The sequence below is a fragment of the Vombatus ursinus genome, unplaced genomic scaffold, assembly GCF_900497805.2.
Source record: "Vombatus ursinus unplaced genomic scaffold, bare-nosed wombat genome assembly UNPS02014832.1, whole genome shotgun sequence".
Lineage (NCBI taxonomy): Eukaryota > Metazoa > Chordata > Mammalia > Diprotodontia > Vombatidae > Vombatus > Vombatus ursinus.
Genome location: NW_020954610.1, coordinates 3,335,651 through 3,351,513, shown reverse-complemented (window position 1 = coordinate 3,351,513; position 15,863 = coordinate 3,335,651). Strand labels below are relative to the sequence as shown.

The following is a 15,863-nucleotide window of genomic DNA, read 5'->3' as shown; positions in this document are numbered from 1 at the left end:
CCAGGTGCCAATTTCCCTAACCAAGGCAAAGTAAAAAGGGCTATCTCCTCCATTATTCTAAGCATCGTGTCTCTTTTATTGGAGCCCAAAATCACATCAGCACCTCTGGCTGCCTTAACACCCTGCTGAGTATGGCCCAAACAAACACACCTCATCACACACAGCACCATCTTCCCCTCATCACCTCCATACAGGCTGTCCTTCATTTCTCCCTTCTCACCGCTACCTCTTAAAATCTCTAGCTCCCTCTAAAAGCTCAACTCAGATGCCACTTTCTACACGAAGCTGTTCCTGATCCCCTCTCTCCTCTGCTGCTAATGCCTCCCCTCAATTACTTTTTATAAATGTTGCATATATCTCATATATTTTTAAGTATGTATCAGTTCCTTGAAGTCAGGGACTGTGTCACTTTTGGCTTTGTATTTTCAATACAGTGCCTGGCACATAACAGGAATAGGACTGGACTTGAAATTTCATTTGTATGAAGAATTCTTAGGTAAGGAAACTCCTTCTTACCAATGCAGGTTGGCACCTTCTCTGCATCTTAGGGTCTTAGAGGGTCGCCAAGGGCACTCAGAGGAAAAATGATTTGCCCAGGGTCATACAGTCAATATATGCCAGAAACATGATTTGAACTGAAGTCTTCTAAGGCCAGGGGTGGGGAACCTGCAGCCTCAAGACCACATGTGGCCCTCTAGGTCCTCAAGTGTGGCTCTTTCACTAAATCCAAACTTCACAGAACAAATCCCCTTAATAAAAGGATTTGTTCTGTAAAACTAGGACTAAGTCAAAAGGCCGTACTCAAGGACCTAGAAGGTCATATGTGGCCTCAAGATTACTGGTTCCCCAATCCTGTTCTAGGCTTTGAGGACTGCTCTGTATCCATTACATCATGCTGCCACTCTGGTACACAATAGGTGTTTAACAGATGTTTTTTAAATCATTGATTCATTTGAAACTCTCCTATTTATTCCCTGCATAATGCTAGGCAAGTGATAGCAACAGAAACCACAATCACAATAATAATAACAGCATTTCTATAAAATTTTTAGTTTGCAAAGCAATATAGATGTTAACTCATTTTAACCTCACAACAACCCTAAGAGGTGGATGCTATTATTATCCTCATTTCACAGATAAGGAAATACAGCGTGCCTTGCCCAAGGTCATACAGCTGGTAAACGTGTGAGGCAGAATTTGAACTCAGGTTTTCCTGACTCGAAGTCCTGGACTCTGTCCACTGTACCATCTCATGGCCTCCATACTTCCACTTCATCTCATTTCTTTTTTTTTTTTTTTAGTGAGGCAATTGGGGTTAAGTGACTTGCCCAAGGTCATACAGCTAGTACGTGTCAAGTGTTTGGTTTGAGGCCGGATTTGAACTCAGGTCCTCCTGACTTCAGGGCCGGTGCTCTATCCACTGTGCCACCCATCTCATTTCTGTAGGACTCTCTTTCCTCATTTGTAAAATGAGGAGATTAGACCAAATGATCTCTAAGGCAAAATTTCTTTTTTTTTTTTTTGGTTTTGTTTTTTAGGCAATTGGGGTTAAGTGACTTGCCCAGGGTCACACAGCTAAAGGCAAAATTTCTTAACCTGAGGTCCATGAACCCTGGATTGCAAGGGGTCTATAAAATTGGATAAGAAAAAAAATTACACCTTTATTTTCACTAATCTTTAAATGATATTTAGCATTTCCTTCAATTATGAATGGAGGCAACAAATATTCTGAGAAAAGATCCACAAACTTCACGAGATTGCCAAAAGGTTCATGAAACATACAAAAAACATTAAGAATCACTGCTTTAAGGTCCTCCCAAACTCCAAATCCTGGAGGACTATAGCAATGTCCTCTGAAAATACTGAACTCCACATAATGGAATCAATATCCACTCACTCAGGAGGATCTAAACAGCCCAGGGTTTCTCTCTGAGAAGTACCCTTCACCCACTCACAATCTCACTGTACCACTGAAAAGTTCATGAAAGTCCAAAGCACGAATCCAGTGTGGTAGTTCACTTAATACTCCCCTTTGAGACACACTTATGTGTATTCTATCCTGAGGCCTAATTTGCCCATGAAATCTAGGAATCCCCATGACACCATGTTTAAATAGGAGACCTGCTCATTGCAATGACTCCTATAAAGAGATGAGCTGCTCAAGTCTGGGCCACTCTTCTCAATCTATAATATTTGATCCTCAAAAGCAGAACCCTTGAGAAAAAAAAAATAGGATTTTGTTTAACAAAAAAAAATAGAAAGAAAGAAAAGCTAATGCTGAGATATAAGGAGAAAAAAAAATCTGATGAAACAAAAACTCTCAGTAATACAGACAGCTTTCTTAAATCTTAGAGCCAAAGATGGAGAATGGCACGTGGCAGCCATCCAACTATGTTCCATTCTAAAAGGATACTTTTTAAAAAATAGTCTAAATAAAATAAGTCACTGGACTATGTAGAGTCAGAAGGGACCTCAAGGGACATAATCTAAATTCCCTGTTTTACGGAGAGGAAAGAAGTACACAGCAGTTCACAGGATCATAGAGCCAGAAGCTGGAAGTAATTCTAATCCAACTCCCTCACTTTACAGAAGAGGAAACCAAGGCCCACAGAGGTTGTGTCTTTCACCAGTTACACAGGTATTAAGCAGGCAAGATGGAGATTAAGTGATTTGCCCAATGTCATGTACACAGTTAAGTGTCACAGTTCAGTTAATAAACTTATTTATTTAATAATAATAAATTTATTAACCATCTACTGTGTACGAGGCACTGTGCTATGTGCTAAGGGTACAAAGAAAGGCAAAAGACAGTCTCTACTCTCAAGGAACTCACAGTCTAATGGAAGAGATAATATGCACTATTTAAAGCTATTTACAGCATAAATTTGAAATAACCAATAGAGGGTGGGAACTAGAATTAAAGGAGATCAGAAAAGATCTCTTGAAGTTGGGATTTGCTCTGGATCTTGAAGAAAGCCAGAGAAGTCAAGAGATAGTGACAAAAAAAGGAAAAGTATTCCAGGCACAAGGGACAGCCAATGAAAATGCCCAGTCAGAAAATGAAGTGTCTTATTTGAGGAATAGTAACCAGACCAGTTGTTGTTTGTCCTTCATTCTTGAAGAGGACCATGATATCAGAAAGGTGATGCCATGACAAGCAAGTGAATTGGATTTAAGTGAGGGAGAGCTGTGCAAGGTCACCAGCCTCATTTTCTCCTCCAATGTCATTTGGGTCCAGTGGTAAGATATAGATCAGGATGACTGGAGATGGCCCCCAAGGAGACTAATATTACTGGATCAAAGCGATGAGTGTGATGGAGTGGTGGAAGTGTGATGGAGAATAAGATAAGAAAACTGGAGAGGTAAGGGTAGGGGGTGGAAGGGAGAGGTTATGAAGGGCTTTGAATGCCAAAGAGAGAATTTTATATTTCATCCTCAAAATTATAGGAAGCCCTGGAGTTTAGTGAGAAGGAAGGTGACATGATCAGAACTGCCCTTTAGACAGATTACTTTGACAGGTAAGTAGAGGATAGACTGGAGTGAGGAGACAGTCCTGATAGGGAAACCAACCAGCAGGCTATTGCAATAGTCCAGGTGTGAGGTGAGGAGGACCTATATCAGGCTGGTGGCAGCATCAGAGGAGAGAAGGGGGCATGTACAAGAGATGATTCAGCACTGGGGACTGAGAAGGATCAGTGAGATAGACAGGAAGGAGGAGAACCAAGGGAAAGTAGTGACCTGAAAGCCTAGAGAGAAGACAGTATCAAGGAGAAGAGGGTGATCAACAGTGTCAAAGGCTAAAGAGAGCTCAAGAAGGACAAGGAACGAGAAAAGGCAATTAGATTTGGTGATTAAGTGGTCATCAGTAACTTTGGAGAAATCAGTTTCAGCTGAATGATGAAGTAAAAAGTCAGATTGTTAAGGGTCAAGAAGAAAGTGAGAGGAGAGAAAAAGGAGGCATCTATTACAGGACTTTGAAGAGATCTGAACCAAGGTCAAAAGGATGAAAAAAATACAAGAAAAATGTGAAACATTTTTATTGGAAAAACAACTGGCCTGGAAAATAGATTGAGGAGAGTTAATTTAAGAATTATTGGATTATCTGAAAGCCATGATGAGCCCAGACATCATATTTCAGGAAATTAATATGGAAAACTGCCCCTATATCTTAGATCCAGAGAGTAAAATAGAAATTGAAAGAATCTGCTAATCACCTCCTGAAAGAGATTCAAAAACTAAAGCTCCCAGTAATATTATAGCCAAATTCTAGAGCTCCCAGGTCATGCAGAAAATGTTACAAGCATCCAGAAATAAACAACCTAAATATACTGGAGCCACAGTCAAGATCACACAAGATTTATCAGCTTCCACATTAACGAAACACAGGGCTTGGAATATGATTTTCTGAAAGGCAAAGGAGTTAGGATTACAACCAAGAATAACGTGCTCAGCAAACACTAAGTATAATCCTTCAGTGAAAAAACATTTCATGAAGTAGAGGACTTTTAAGCATTCTGGATGAAAAGATCAGAAATGAGTAGAAAATTTGGTCAGAAGCAAAACAGACTATTGAGAAAAGATGGGGGAGAGGGAGAGAGAAAGAGAGAGAGAGAGAAGGATAAACAGAAGAAAATAGGATGGTGGGAAGTCAGCCTGATTCAGTACTCTCATAGAGACATGATGGGGCAGTGGAAAGGCTGGATTAAGAATCAAAGGATGTGAATCTGAATCCCAGCTCTGCCACTCATTACCCTTGAGACGATGGAAAGACATTTAACCTCTCTGGCCCTCAGTTTCCTCATTTATAGAATGAGGGAATTGGACTAGATGGTCTCTGAGGTCCATTCCACGTCTAAATTTACAATTCTTTGATGACCACTACCACCCAAGCAGCTGTGGTCATTGGCAGTTATTACTATTCTGAAACTCCTAGCTGGCCTAAGACAAAAATTGAAGCTGAATGCAAAGGTTAGTCTTTGTTTCTCTATCAAAAATACAGGTAACTTTAGGGCTAAAAGGGAACATCCCCATGGTCTCCAAGCAGGAACTCAACTGTCACTGCATTATCCCTTTTTCATAGGATAGGACAGCTGGTGAGTAACTTAGAGGGAGCAATAAATCATATCTTTGTGAACCTGTCATGTGCTCTCACCTATCATTCCTGCTGAATTAAGGGTTCAATCAGCACACTTGAGTTTGCAGATCATATTCCCAATGCAAACCTGTCAGCATTTTCACCATCTCTTTAAAAATCAAGTGTATGGCAAGCCCGAAGGACACCAAGCTGTTTCAATTAGTACTAACAGAGCTCCCATTCTAACTCAAAACATCACACAATGAGCCAAAGGCTCTTTACATCATTGGCTTCTTTTCCTACTTTCATCTTTCAAAACTAACTCAGAACATCGCTCTACTGGCACAGAGAAAACATGTGGTTCATTGGAGAGAAGGTAAGATACAATAAGGAAATGCACTCAGCTATTCAAAAAGATCTGGAATCCCATCAGTGTAGGTATTTTCTTTAATAAAGAAGCTAGGTGGCATAGTAGACAGAGTGTTGGAATTAAAGTCAGAAAGACCTGATTTCAAATCCTGCCTCAGAAGCTTACTAGTTATATGAATCCGGGCAAGTCACTTAAACTCTGCCCACCTCAATTTCCTCATCTGTAAAATAGGGATGATACTAATAGTGCTCATGTCTCAGAGTTGTTGTTCTGAGCATCAAATAAGATATTTGTAAGGCACTTTGTAAACCTTACAATGCTTTATAAATGTCAGCTATGATGATGATGGGCAGACAAGTAGCACGATGCGTATAGCTCTGGGCCCAGAGTTAGGAAGACCTGACTTCAAATCCAGCCTCAGACACTTAGCTGTATGACTGTGGGCAGGTCACTTAACCCTGTCTGTCTCAGTTTCCTCAACTGTAAAATAAGCTGGAGAAGGAAATAGCAAAACAATTCCAGTACCATTTCCAAGAAAACCCCAATGGGGTCACAAATGGTTGGACACGACTGAAATAAATGAACAATAATGATGATGGGGAAGATCGCAATTCATGCCTGTCCATACTACATGACTCCTGCAACTATTCTCCCATAAGTTTGATCCACTGGGTCAACCCAATGAACTGGGAGCCTTCTTTACTTTCTCTTGCTATTGTAAGGGTACCAGTGGAAACATAGGCTAACAGTCATCCTTGGCTCTTGCCCGAGGGAAATGCACTGACAGAAGAATGTCGGCATGCTGTAATAATAGGCTGCCATGCTATTTTGGACTACATGATATTTGAGACACACAACCTCAATTGCTTCTTTTTTTCAGGTAGACTTCATCCGGCAGGTCTAACATGACATGTTTTGCAGCATGGACATTTCAAGCAAAGCTAGGGAATTTAGGCTCAACAATTTAGAAACACTGCCTGCCTGATACAGTGCCATATTTCCTGAATGCTGCAGATTACTTTTGATAATGACAGGAAACACATCAACAAAACCAGAGACAAGTACGAGGCCCAATTAACATATTTCCAACTTCAAACACAGCCTCACGTACTAAGCAGATACAGTACAAAGAAGTGCCAAAGGGAAAGACAAGTGTGTTCTTTGAGGCACCGAGACCAAAGGATATACAGTCTTATTGTCAATATCTTTTGTCAAAAAAGCCATTGACATGTTTCATATTGATTTCATACAAATCAAAGTGAGAGTATGGGTACTGAACTATAGACTAGAGGGAAAATTTTCAAATCAAAAGGAAATTTAATGTCATTAAATTCCTCAACATCAAATAGAGCTTTGATTCTATCTGTGATGGTTCACAGCACAGTATAGTAGAAAGAGGAGGGGCTCTGAAGTCAGAGGAACTGGGCTCAAATCCAGCTTCTGATGGTTACTACCTTTGTGACCCTGGGCAAGTCACAACCTCCCTAGCACTCAGTTTCCTCATCTGAAAAATGATAGTATTGGACGAGATAGCTTCTGAGGTCTCTTCCAGTTCTATCCCTCAATCAATAAACATTTATTAAGCACTTACTATGTTCTAGGTCTGGGGTAGGGAACCTACAGCCTCGAGGCCACCTCTGTGCTAGGTTCTATACTAAGTGCTAGGTATATGATCCTATGACCCTAAAACGAACCAATGGACAAATCAGATTTTTACTGCACTGTATCTGGGAAGAAATCTATGTGCCTCAATGGTGAGATTTCAGTTCTGTGACAAATTGCCTCTATATCATAAATGTAAAAACCTATAGTTGATTTTGAAATTCTTTAAAGAAATCTGAACCATTTGAGGACACTATCTGAAGAAATATCTTACTTGCCTTCATTGTACCTTTTTAGAAATTCTGCAGGAATGTCTTCTTTTTGCTATCTTGGGTTTTCCTTTTCTGCAAGAAGGGTGTTTTTCCAGGAATCCCTCCAACCAAAGGAAACATGGAGTTCTTTCGCCTCGAGGCAGCCATGCTATGTCTGAGACTGACCAGAAGGGGGTGTACGTGCCTAAGGCAGCTCTTCAGGGACCCACTAATTTGTTCCAGATTGTGAGATTCTATGAGACTGTTTCCCTTCAGAGTAATGAGACAACATCTTGACTCCGGTAGTTCTCAGCTGTATCCTGCCATAACAGAATCTATGTTCGTTGCAATCTTCTAAAAACTCCATCTCTGTTTCCCACCAGACCCAGGTTATAACGACAGAAGAGTCATCAACACAGAAACAAAATGAGAATTCCAATCTGGGAACTGATCCCAAGTACTGTCTCATTTCATTTCTGATGGCTTACCCATAAGACATTCTCCTTTTTTATACAGTTAGTAGTTCCTTTCAAGATCATAGTAAGAGGAAAATAGAGTCATAAAATAAATTCTTGTCTCAAAAGCAACTGGGCAAACACATGGCATGGGGAAGTCATTTCTATTTAGCATCAAGGCTTCTACCCTAGGAAAAGTATGTGCCAACATGAGGCTAAAAATAGAAGAGCTGATACATATAAACATATATATACATATATATATACATATATATATTACCATAAATCTTACTTTAGGAAATAAGGAAATAGAATAGTTGACAAGTTACCACTAGGAAAGAAAAAACGGAGAAGAAAAATATCATCCCAACTATCCCTCCAAGTTCCCTAAGGTAGTTTACACTGTACCACATACAGATGTAATGATTAATAATGACAGCTACCCCCCTTTCTTGACGGCTCATGTGAAAACAACACCAAGAATTCTGCGAGCATAACAACCAAATCTTCTGGCTTCTCAAAAAAAAAGGATTTCTGCCAGCTATCCATCATCAAGGCACACTTTCATGGGTATATCTTACAGACAGAACACCATTTTACCTGAGTTCATTCCTGTGTATTTCCATTATTTTCCTTTCCAGCTTGTGGGACTGCTTAGGGAAAATCTCAAAGTCACTGATGTAATTCTCTGGGTGTTCATCAGGGTCATAATCCCCAAGCTCAGCTGTGAGGAGAAAGAAAGAGAGGGAGAGAGAGGTGGGGAGAGGGGGGGGGGGGGGGAGGGACGGAGGGAGGGGGGGAGAGAGAGAGAGAGAGAGAGAGATTAAGAACAATGAGCATTACGCAGCAAACATTTTCCAATGGGAGTTTCATGGCACTCTGAAACATTAAAGGAAAGGTTGGATTAAGTGCGTACATAACACAACATGTTTGTTATGAACCTCGTCCCAGCCACCAAAGAATTCCATGGCAGCAACTGCTCTTTCTCTATTCTCCACGGTCACCCTTGAACTTTTCTGATGTGCATTTGAAGCTGAGTAGGAGAGGTGGAGGGTTACAATGCATGATCCATGATACCTCATTCAGTCTCCTTTCCCCATTAATTTTAAAGAGAGACAGCATGGTGCAGAGCAGTGGTGGTTAGGGTGGTGGTGGTTGCTGAGTCATTTTCAGTCACGTGCAAGTCTTTGTGACTCCATTTGAGGTTTTCTTGGCAAAGATACTAGAGAGGTTTGCCGTTGCTTTTGCCAGCTCATTTGACAGATGAGGAAACTGAGGCAAACAGGGTTAGATAACTTGCCCAGGGTCGCCCAGATAGTATCTGAGGCCACATTTGAACTCAAGAAGAAGCCTGATTTGAATCTGAGGCCAGATTTGAGTTCAGAACCTCCTGACTTTGGGCCTGGCACTCTATCCACTGAGCCACCTAGCTACCCCAGAGCAGTAGTGTCCAACTCAATTAGAAATAGAAGCCACTAAACACTGCATAAGGATCCTTGCAGACAAGTGTTTGACATCTCTGCTGTACAGGATAGAGATCTGGCTTCAGAGCTAAGAAGACCTGAGTTCAGGTCCTCTTTCTGACACATGTCAGCTGTGTGACCCAGGGCCCTGAAATCATTTCATTTCTTAGTGCCATAGGAATTTCTCTTAAGATTATGAATTGCAGGGGCAGGTAGGTGGCATGGTGGATAGAGTACGAGCCATGAAATCAGGAGGACTGAGTTCAAATCCAGCCTCAGACATTTGACACTTACTAGCTGCATGACCTTGGGCAAGTCACTTAACCCCAATACCTTGCTTAAAATATATATATATACATATATATAAATTGCAAAGAAGATAAGAAGATGCTGACCTATATCAGTGGGGGGATGAGGACGTTTTCTCAAGTAAAAGTTCTCTACACCAATGAAATTCCAAGTCCAGTCACTATCCCCCCATTTTGAAGTAGCATCAATATCACTGCGGCTTTTCTATCTATAGCTTCAGCAGATGTGGGGGTATTTGGAGGCAGCACCCCATTAAGTACCAATAGAACACAGCAAGAAGTATCTCTCAAACTAATTATTTACTTTTTAATGTCCTCCTTAGCTATCCCTGGAGCCCCGTTACTATGAGTTCTTGCATATGGCTCCAATTTGTGATAGCCATACAGGCAAATGACAATTGTTATGTTCTCTGGTAAATGGCAGTGTTTAATCATAAAAAAAGGTTTATTGATATTTTTTGTTGCTACGCCACTATATAAAAATCATTTCCCAATAAGTCTCTCCTAACTCCATATAACCCTTTCCTTGCTGCACCCCCTCCAAGCTGCTCCCTAAAATTGCACTCCCACTCCCAGATTGAATCCCAAAAGGGCAAATGCTAACTTGAGTTCTACCAATAACTCCATGGTTGACTAGTCCTTCTGCTAGAGCTCATGAACCCCATCTAGCGTATCTCTTATTAACAATCAGTCAACAGACTTAATTAGTTCTTAACAAAGTCATTTACACAGATGATACAGTAAGATCAGTATAAAACAATCCTCCCATTAACCTGGGGCTCATTTTCCCCATGAAAATACACAGTACACAGAGAAAGAGGGGGCTCAAACCTAAGCAAACCATAGGAGTAGGGCACGTGTAAAGGACTGACACATGGCAAGGACAGCTCACACCCTCTAGTACTGCAGGGCCTGGAAGCTCTTTCTCCCCGTGTGGGGAGTAGGGTCATGCTTCTTGAAGCTGCTTCCTCCCTCATTTGACTATCTCTCTGTCTCTGCAACTGTCCAGAGCATGCTTCTGTTTGATGCAGTGTCTGCTGCACCTCTAGCAGTAGATATGACCGATGGTGGAGGCAGGAGAGTGGGGAAGGGAAAAGAAGATAAAAAATCCACTTCCCCACCTTGCCAGCCTCTGATATAAGTGCAGGCACCTCCTTCTATAACTGTCTCCTACTCTCAAACTCACATTTGAACTTCTTAACTGCTGAATGGTTTCTTTATTTTATAGATAAGCCCAGGAAAGAAAGGAGGAAAGAAACTAAGAAAAAAAAGATAAAAAAGAAAGAAGGAAAGAAGGAAAGAAAAAAAGATGTGTATCAGTTGTCTTGAACCAAGTCCTCATCAGTTAGCTTTAATCCTGAAGTCTAGGGGAGCAATAAGCCCTATATATCTCTTTCCCAGAAGGAGGATGTTCCCTCAGTTACTCAAACTATCTCTGTGGGAACAGACCCTTCAAACTTCTTAAGAGTGTGAAAGATAAGATCCTCTTGATTCTTTTTTTTTAATTCTTTAAAAATTCTTTTAAAAATTATTTTTAAAAAAATATTTATTTCTTTATTTTTAGTTTTCAACATTTACTTCCATAAGATTTTGAGTTTTAAATTTTCTCCCCCTCCCTCTCCTCCCCTACCCCAAGACAGCATGCAATCTGATATAGGCTCTATTTATACATTCATATTAAGCATATTTTCCCATTAGTCATGATGTAAATAACAATTAGAACTAATGGGAGGAACCATGAGAATGAAGCAATAAAACAAAACAACAAAGGAAAAGGAGAGCAAACAGTATGCTTCCACATGCATTCAGACTCCATAGTTCTTTCTTTGGATGTGGATAGCATTTTCCATCATGAGACCTTTGGAGATGTCTTAGATCCTTGCACTGCTGAGAAGAGCTAAGTCTATCAAAGTTGGTCATCGCACAATGTGGCTGTTAATGCGTACAATGTTCTCCTGGTGCTGCTAACTTCACTCAGCATCAGTTTCTGTAAGTCTTTCCAGGTTTGTGTGAAGTCTGCCTGCTCATCATTTCTTATAGCACAATAGTATTCCATTACATTTACATACCACAACTTGTTCAGCCATTCCCCAATTGATGGGCATCCTCTCAATTGCCTATCCTTTGCCACCACAAAAAAAAAAAAAGATGCTATAAATGTTGTTGTACATGTGGGTCCTTTTCCCATTTTTATGATCTCTTTGGGATACAGACCTAGTGCTAGTGCTGGGTCAAAGGGTGTGCACAATTTTACAGCCCTTTGGGAGTACAGTGAATTCTTAACGGTTTAAACTACCAGTGTAACATGATGTCTTCCTTTAATGTGGGAATCTCCCATCTCTAGGCTTTGCATTGGCTGTCCCTCATGCTGAGAATGCATTCCCTTCACACTTGTACCTCATAGAATCTCTCTCTCTTCCTTCTAGATACAGCTCAAACACTGCCTTCTACATGAAGACTTTCTTGATCTTCCAACTCATAGAGCCCAACTACCTTGCATATAACTATACTACATGTGTATATAATCTCCTTTCTATACTTACATATGTACTTCTTTTCTCCTCCCAGAAATGTAAGCTCTTTGAGAGTAAAGATTGTTTCATTCTATGTATTTGCATCACTAGTGCCTAGTCTAGTGTCTAATACATATTAAGCACATAATATGTTTGTTGACTAACTCATTTAATTCACAGAACAGAAAGGAATTTATACCTGCGCTTGATGGGTAAACTGTCCAAAGATTCAAAGGCAAACCTGCCATGAGGACTGCACACTGCTAACAAGAAAGATCAGAATTTTGCCCCATAATTCTTAAGTGCTTAGTAAATGCTTGTTGGCTTGACTTGACTTTCCCTCAAAGCCTCTTGCTCACCCTGATGATAATTTTGTGTTTTTCACATGCCAAGAGAAGCTGGGTAGACAGATTGTAGCTCTCCTTCTTCACCTAATATCCTGTGGTGAAAACTGACATCGTGGATAATTTTAATGTTTTTTAATAAGTCCTGACATTTTTCTAAGAAAACTGAAAATCAGCAAAATGGCAGAGAACCGTGCAGGGATTCATTAATTCATTCAACATTTTATAAGTACTTACTGTGCTCAGAGAATACCACTAGGCATCAGGGAGAAGGAATAGGGATTAGATCTGGGATTTCCTAGGTACAGGGAACTTCTACAGAAGCAAACTCCCTCCACCAATGTAAGTCCTTCTACGTTATCTTCAGCTTATAGTCTTAATTAGAATTACCTAAAACAGTAGTTTTCAAAGTGTGGCCGGCAGACCCCTTGGGGATCCATGAGGTCAAAACTATCTTCATAATAATACTAAGATGTTATAGGCCTATTAAAATACTCCATCCTTTTCCAACTACATAATTGTGTGAGGCCAGATTTTCTTCATATAATTTACTCAAAACAATATATTAATAACAAAGGATTGAATGTAAAAGCAGATATGACAATTTAGCTGTCTTCTATTAAGCCAGATATTACAGAGGCTTGCTAAAATACGTAAAACAATGCCATTCTTCTCATCAAAATCTTTGGGAAAATATAGTTCTCTTCATTAAAAAATGTTACATATATTAACATGTAATAGGTTTGTTATTATTTAAATAAATTAATAAATTTTTGAAATTTAGCCATTTTTAATTTCTAATGTAATACATATTGATAGATAACCCACATGAATAAAAGCTCTGTGGAGTCCTCAACAATTTTTAAGTCTGTAAGGGACTTAAAAGGCCAAAAAATTTGAGAACTGCTAGCCTAAAGCACTGAATGACTAAATCACTTGTCTAAGGTCACACATCTCATAAATGTCAGAAGCAAGACTAAAACCTAAGTCCTCCTAGCTTCAAATCCAGCCGGCTCTCTCTCCATGGTACCAACCTACCTCTTATTGCTAGGACCCAGCAGAGACAAAAAATTTAGGCAAGACACAGGCTCTGCCCTCAATGGTGCTTCCAGATTAGTAGAGCAATAAGGCACAGCTGAAATGTACAATATTACATGGCAAGGGCATCTAGGATTTGCAAAACATGGTGCTGTGTGATGTGCTCAAGGGAAAAACTCACTATTGATCGTGGGGATCAGAAAAAGCTTCATGGAGGAGGCAACCTCCAAATTAAGCTTTAAAAGGTAAATGGGAATTTAATAGATGAAGAGTGAACATTCCAGGCATGAATAACAAGATGAGCAGGTAGACAGAGGCAGGAGAAGACAGCGCACGTTCAAGGAAGAGAGGAATAGTCAAGTTGAACTGAGAGAGAGGTAATAGGAGGGGAGTAATAGGAGATAAGGCTCACTGCATCTCAGCTAAATATGAAGCCAAGATGAAGTCAAGTCTAGATCTGGCCTAACCTCCGTGCTAATATGGATTCTCTCTTCTATGTGTCTCTGCTAATGGTCATCTGGTTACTACTGAAATACTTCCAAAGTTAGATAACTCATTGTATCACCAGACAGTTATCTTTCATTCTGTTAGAAAGATGAAGGATAAGAGGTTGGAGAGAGAACTAGCAAGTGAGTATTTAATGACAGCTTACAATGTGCCAGGTACCACACTACGTGATAGGGATACAAATAAAAAGAAAAAAGATGGTCCCTACTCTCAAGAACTTTGTATTCTAATTTTGTTATTGTTATGCGGTGGTGTCCAACTCTTCATGACCCCATTTGGGGTTTTCTCAGCAAAGATGCTGGAATGGTTTGCCATTTCCTTCTCCAGTCCATTTTACAGATGAGGAAACTGAGGCAAACAAGGTTAAGAGATTTGCCCAGGGTCACACAGCTAGTAAGTGTCTGAGGCCACATTTGAAATCAAGTCTTCCTGACTCCAAGCCCAGCACTAATCCACTGCACCAACTAGCTTGTCTTTATATTCTAACAGATTGTTGTTGTTGTTTGTCCTTTGTTCTCAAAGAGGACCATGACATCAGGGAGGTGATGCCATGCCATGCAAGTGAATTGGATTTAAGTGAGGGAGGCTGTGCAAAGTCACCAGCCTCACTTTCTCCTCCGGAGCCATCTGGGTCCAGTGGCAAGAGAAGGCAAAACACTAACGGGGCAGCGGAAAGGAGGCAGGAAGAGGAGAGAACTCCCACAGGGGACCAGGCAGCCCATGTGGACGCTGGAGGGCGAGTCAGAAGTGCGGAGTGAGCAGTGGGTAGCCTGGCTGGGCTGCAGGTTCCAGGAAGGGAGAGAGAAGAGTTAAAGATAACCCCAAGGCCATGAACATGAAAGACAATGAATGCCATAGGTAGAAAACGTGAAGTCAGGAGAAGAACACACATCTTTTCATCTTTTTTCACATCTGACTTTAAAGGGAAGAGTAAAATAATTAGGAATAATAACAGGTTTTGTTGTTCTTGTGTCATTTCAGTTGTGTCCCCATCTGCATTTTCCTGGCAGAGATACCAGAGTGGTTTGCCATTTCCTTCTCCAGCTCATTTTACAGATAAGGAAAATGAGGCAAACAGGGTTAAGTTATTTGCCCAGGGTCACACAGCTAGTAAAAGTCTAAGGCTAGATTTTAACTCAGGAAGAGGAGTCTTTCTGATTCCAAACTCAGTGCTCTATCCATCGAGCCACCTAGCTGCCCCATAACAATAGGTAAGGCTATCCAAAAATTAAATGGGCTGTCTCAGGAGGTAGTGAGTTCCCCCCTCCCTGGAAGTCTTCAAACAAAAGCTGGATGTCTACTTGTAGAGGGGATTCTTGCTCCTGTATAGGTTAGCTAGACACCCTCTGATGCCCTTTCCAACTCTTAGATACTGTGAGACGTCCCCTTTCTGGATATGGAGGTCAGTCTTCTTTGAGGAGGAAGTATGATTCCCATGTTAACATCATACTAACTGCTCTGCTCACTGTGAACAGAAACTTCAACAGAAGTTTGCACAAGTCTCTCCCCTCCTTTTGAAGGGGAAAGTAAGAAGAAAGTGATTTTTACAAACAAAGGAAGGAAGTGGGCCCTCGAGACTCTCTTTTGGGAGTTTGGGTATGTTGCTTTTGTTTTTGTTTTTTTCTTTGCAATGCCAGCTTTAATCATGACAACAGGAAGTATTTCATTTATTTGAGTTGCTAATTGTATTCAGTATTTGCAGGCAGCAAAAGGATAATTTCCCCAGTCATTATTCATTTAATTTGTGTGAACTGAGGTGATTCAGCTCACAACATTTAAAGGTTCACTTTTACTTCAAGAAAAGAAGAAAGGAAGACAAGCAGAAAGAAAGACAGACAGACAGAAAGAAAAGAAGACAGAAAAACAGAAAGAAAGAAAGAAAGAAAGAAAGAAAGAAAGAAAGAAAGAAAGAAAGAAAGAAAGAAAGAAAGAAAGAAA

General features: G+C 40.4%; 1 protein-coding gene across 2 annotated transcripts in view; it reads right to left on the bottom strand.

Moving 5' to 3' along the window:
* LOC114025952 (FERM domain-containing protein 3) overlaps positions 1–15,863 on the bottom strand; it is a 335,752-nt gene that overhangs the window by 89,941 nt on the left and 229,948 nt on the right. For both annotated transcript variants that reach the window (XM_027839493.1, XM_027839494.1), the window contains one exon: positions 8,353–8,476. In XM_027839493.1, the coding sequence (XP_027695294.1) occupies positions 8,353–8,476 (124 nt within the window). The remainder of the gene's footprint in view (positions 1–8,352; positions 8,477–15,863) is intronic.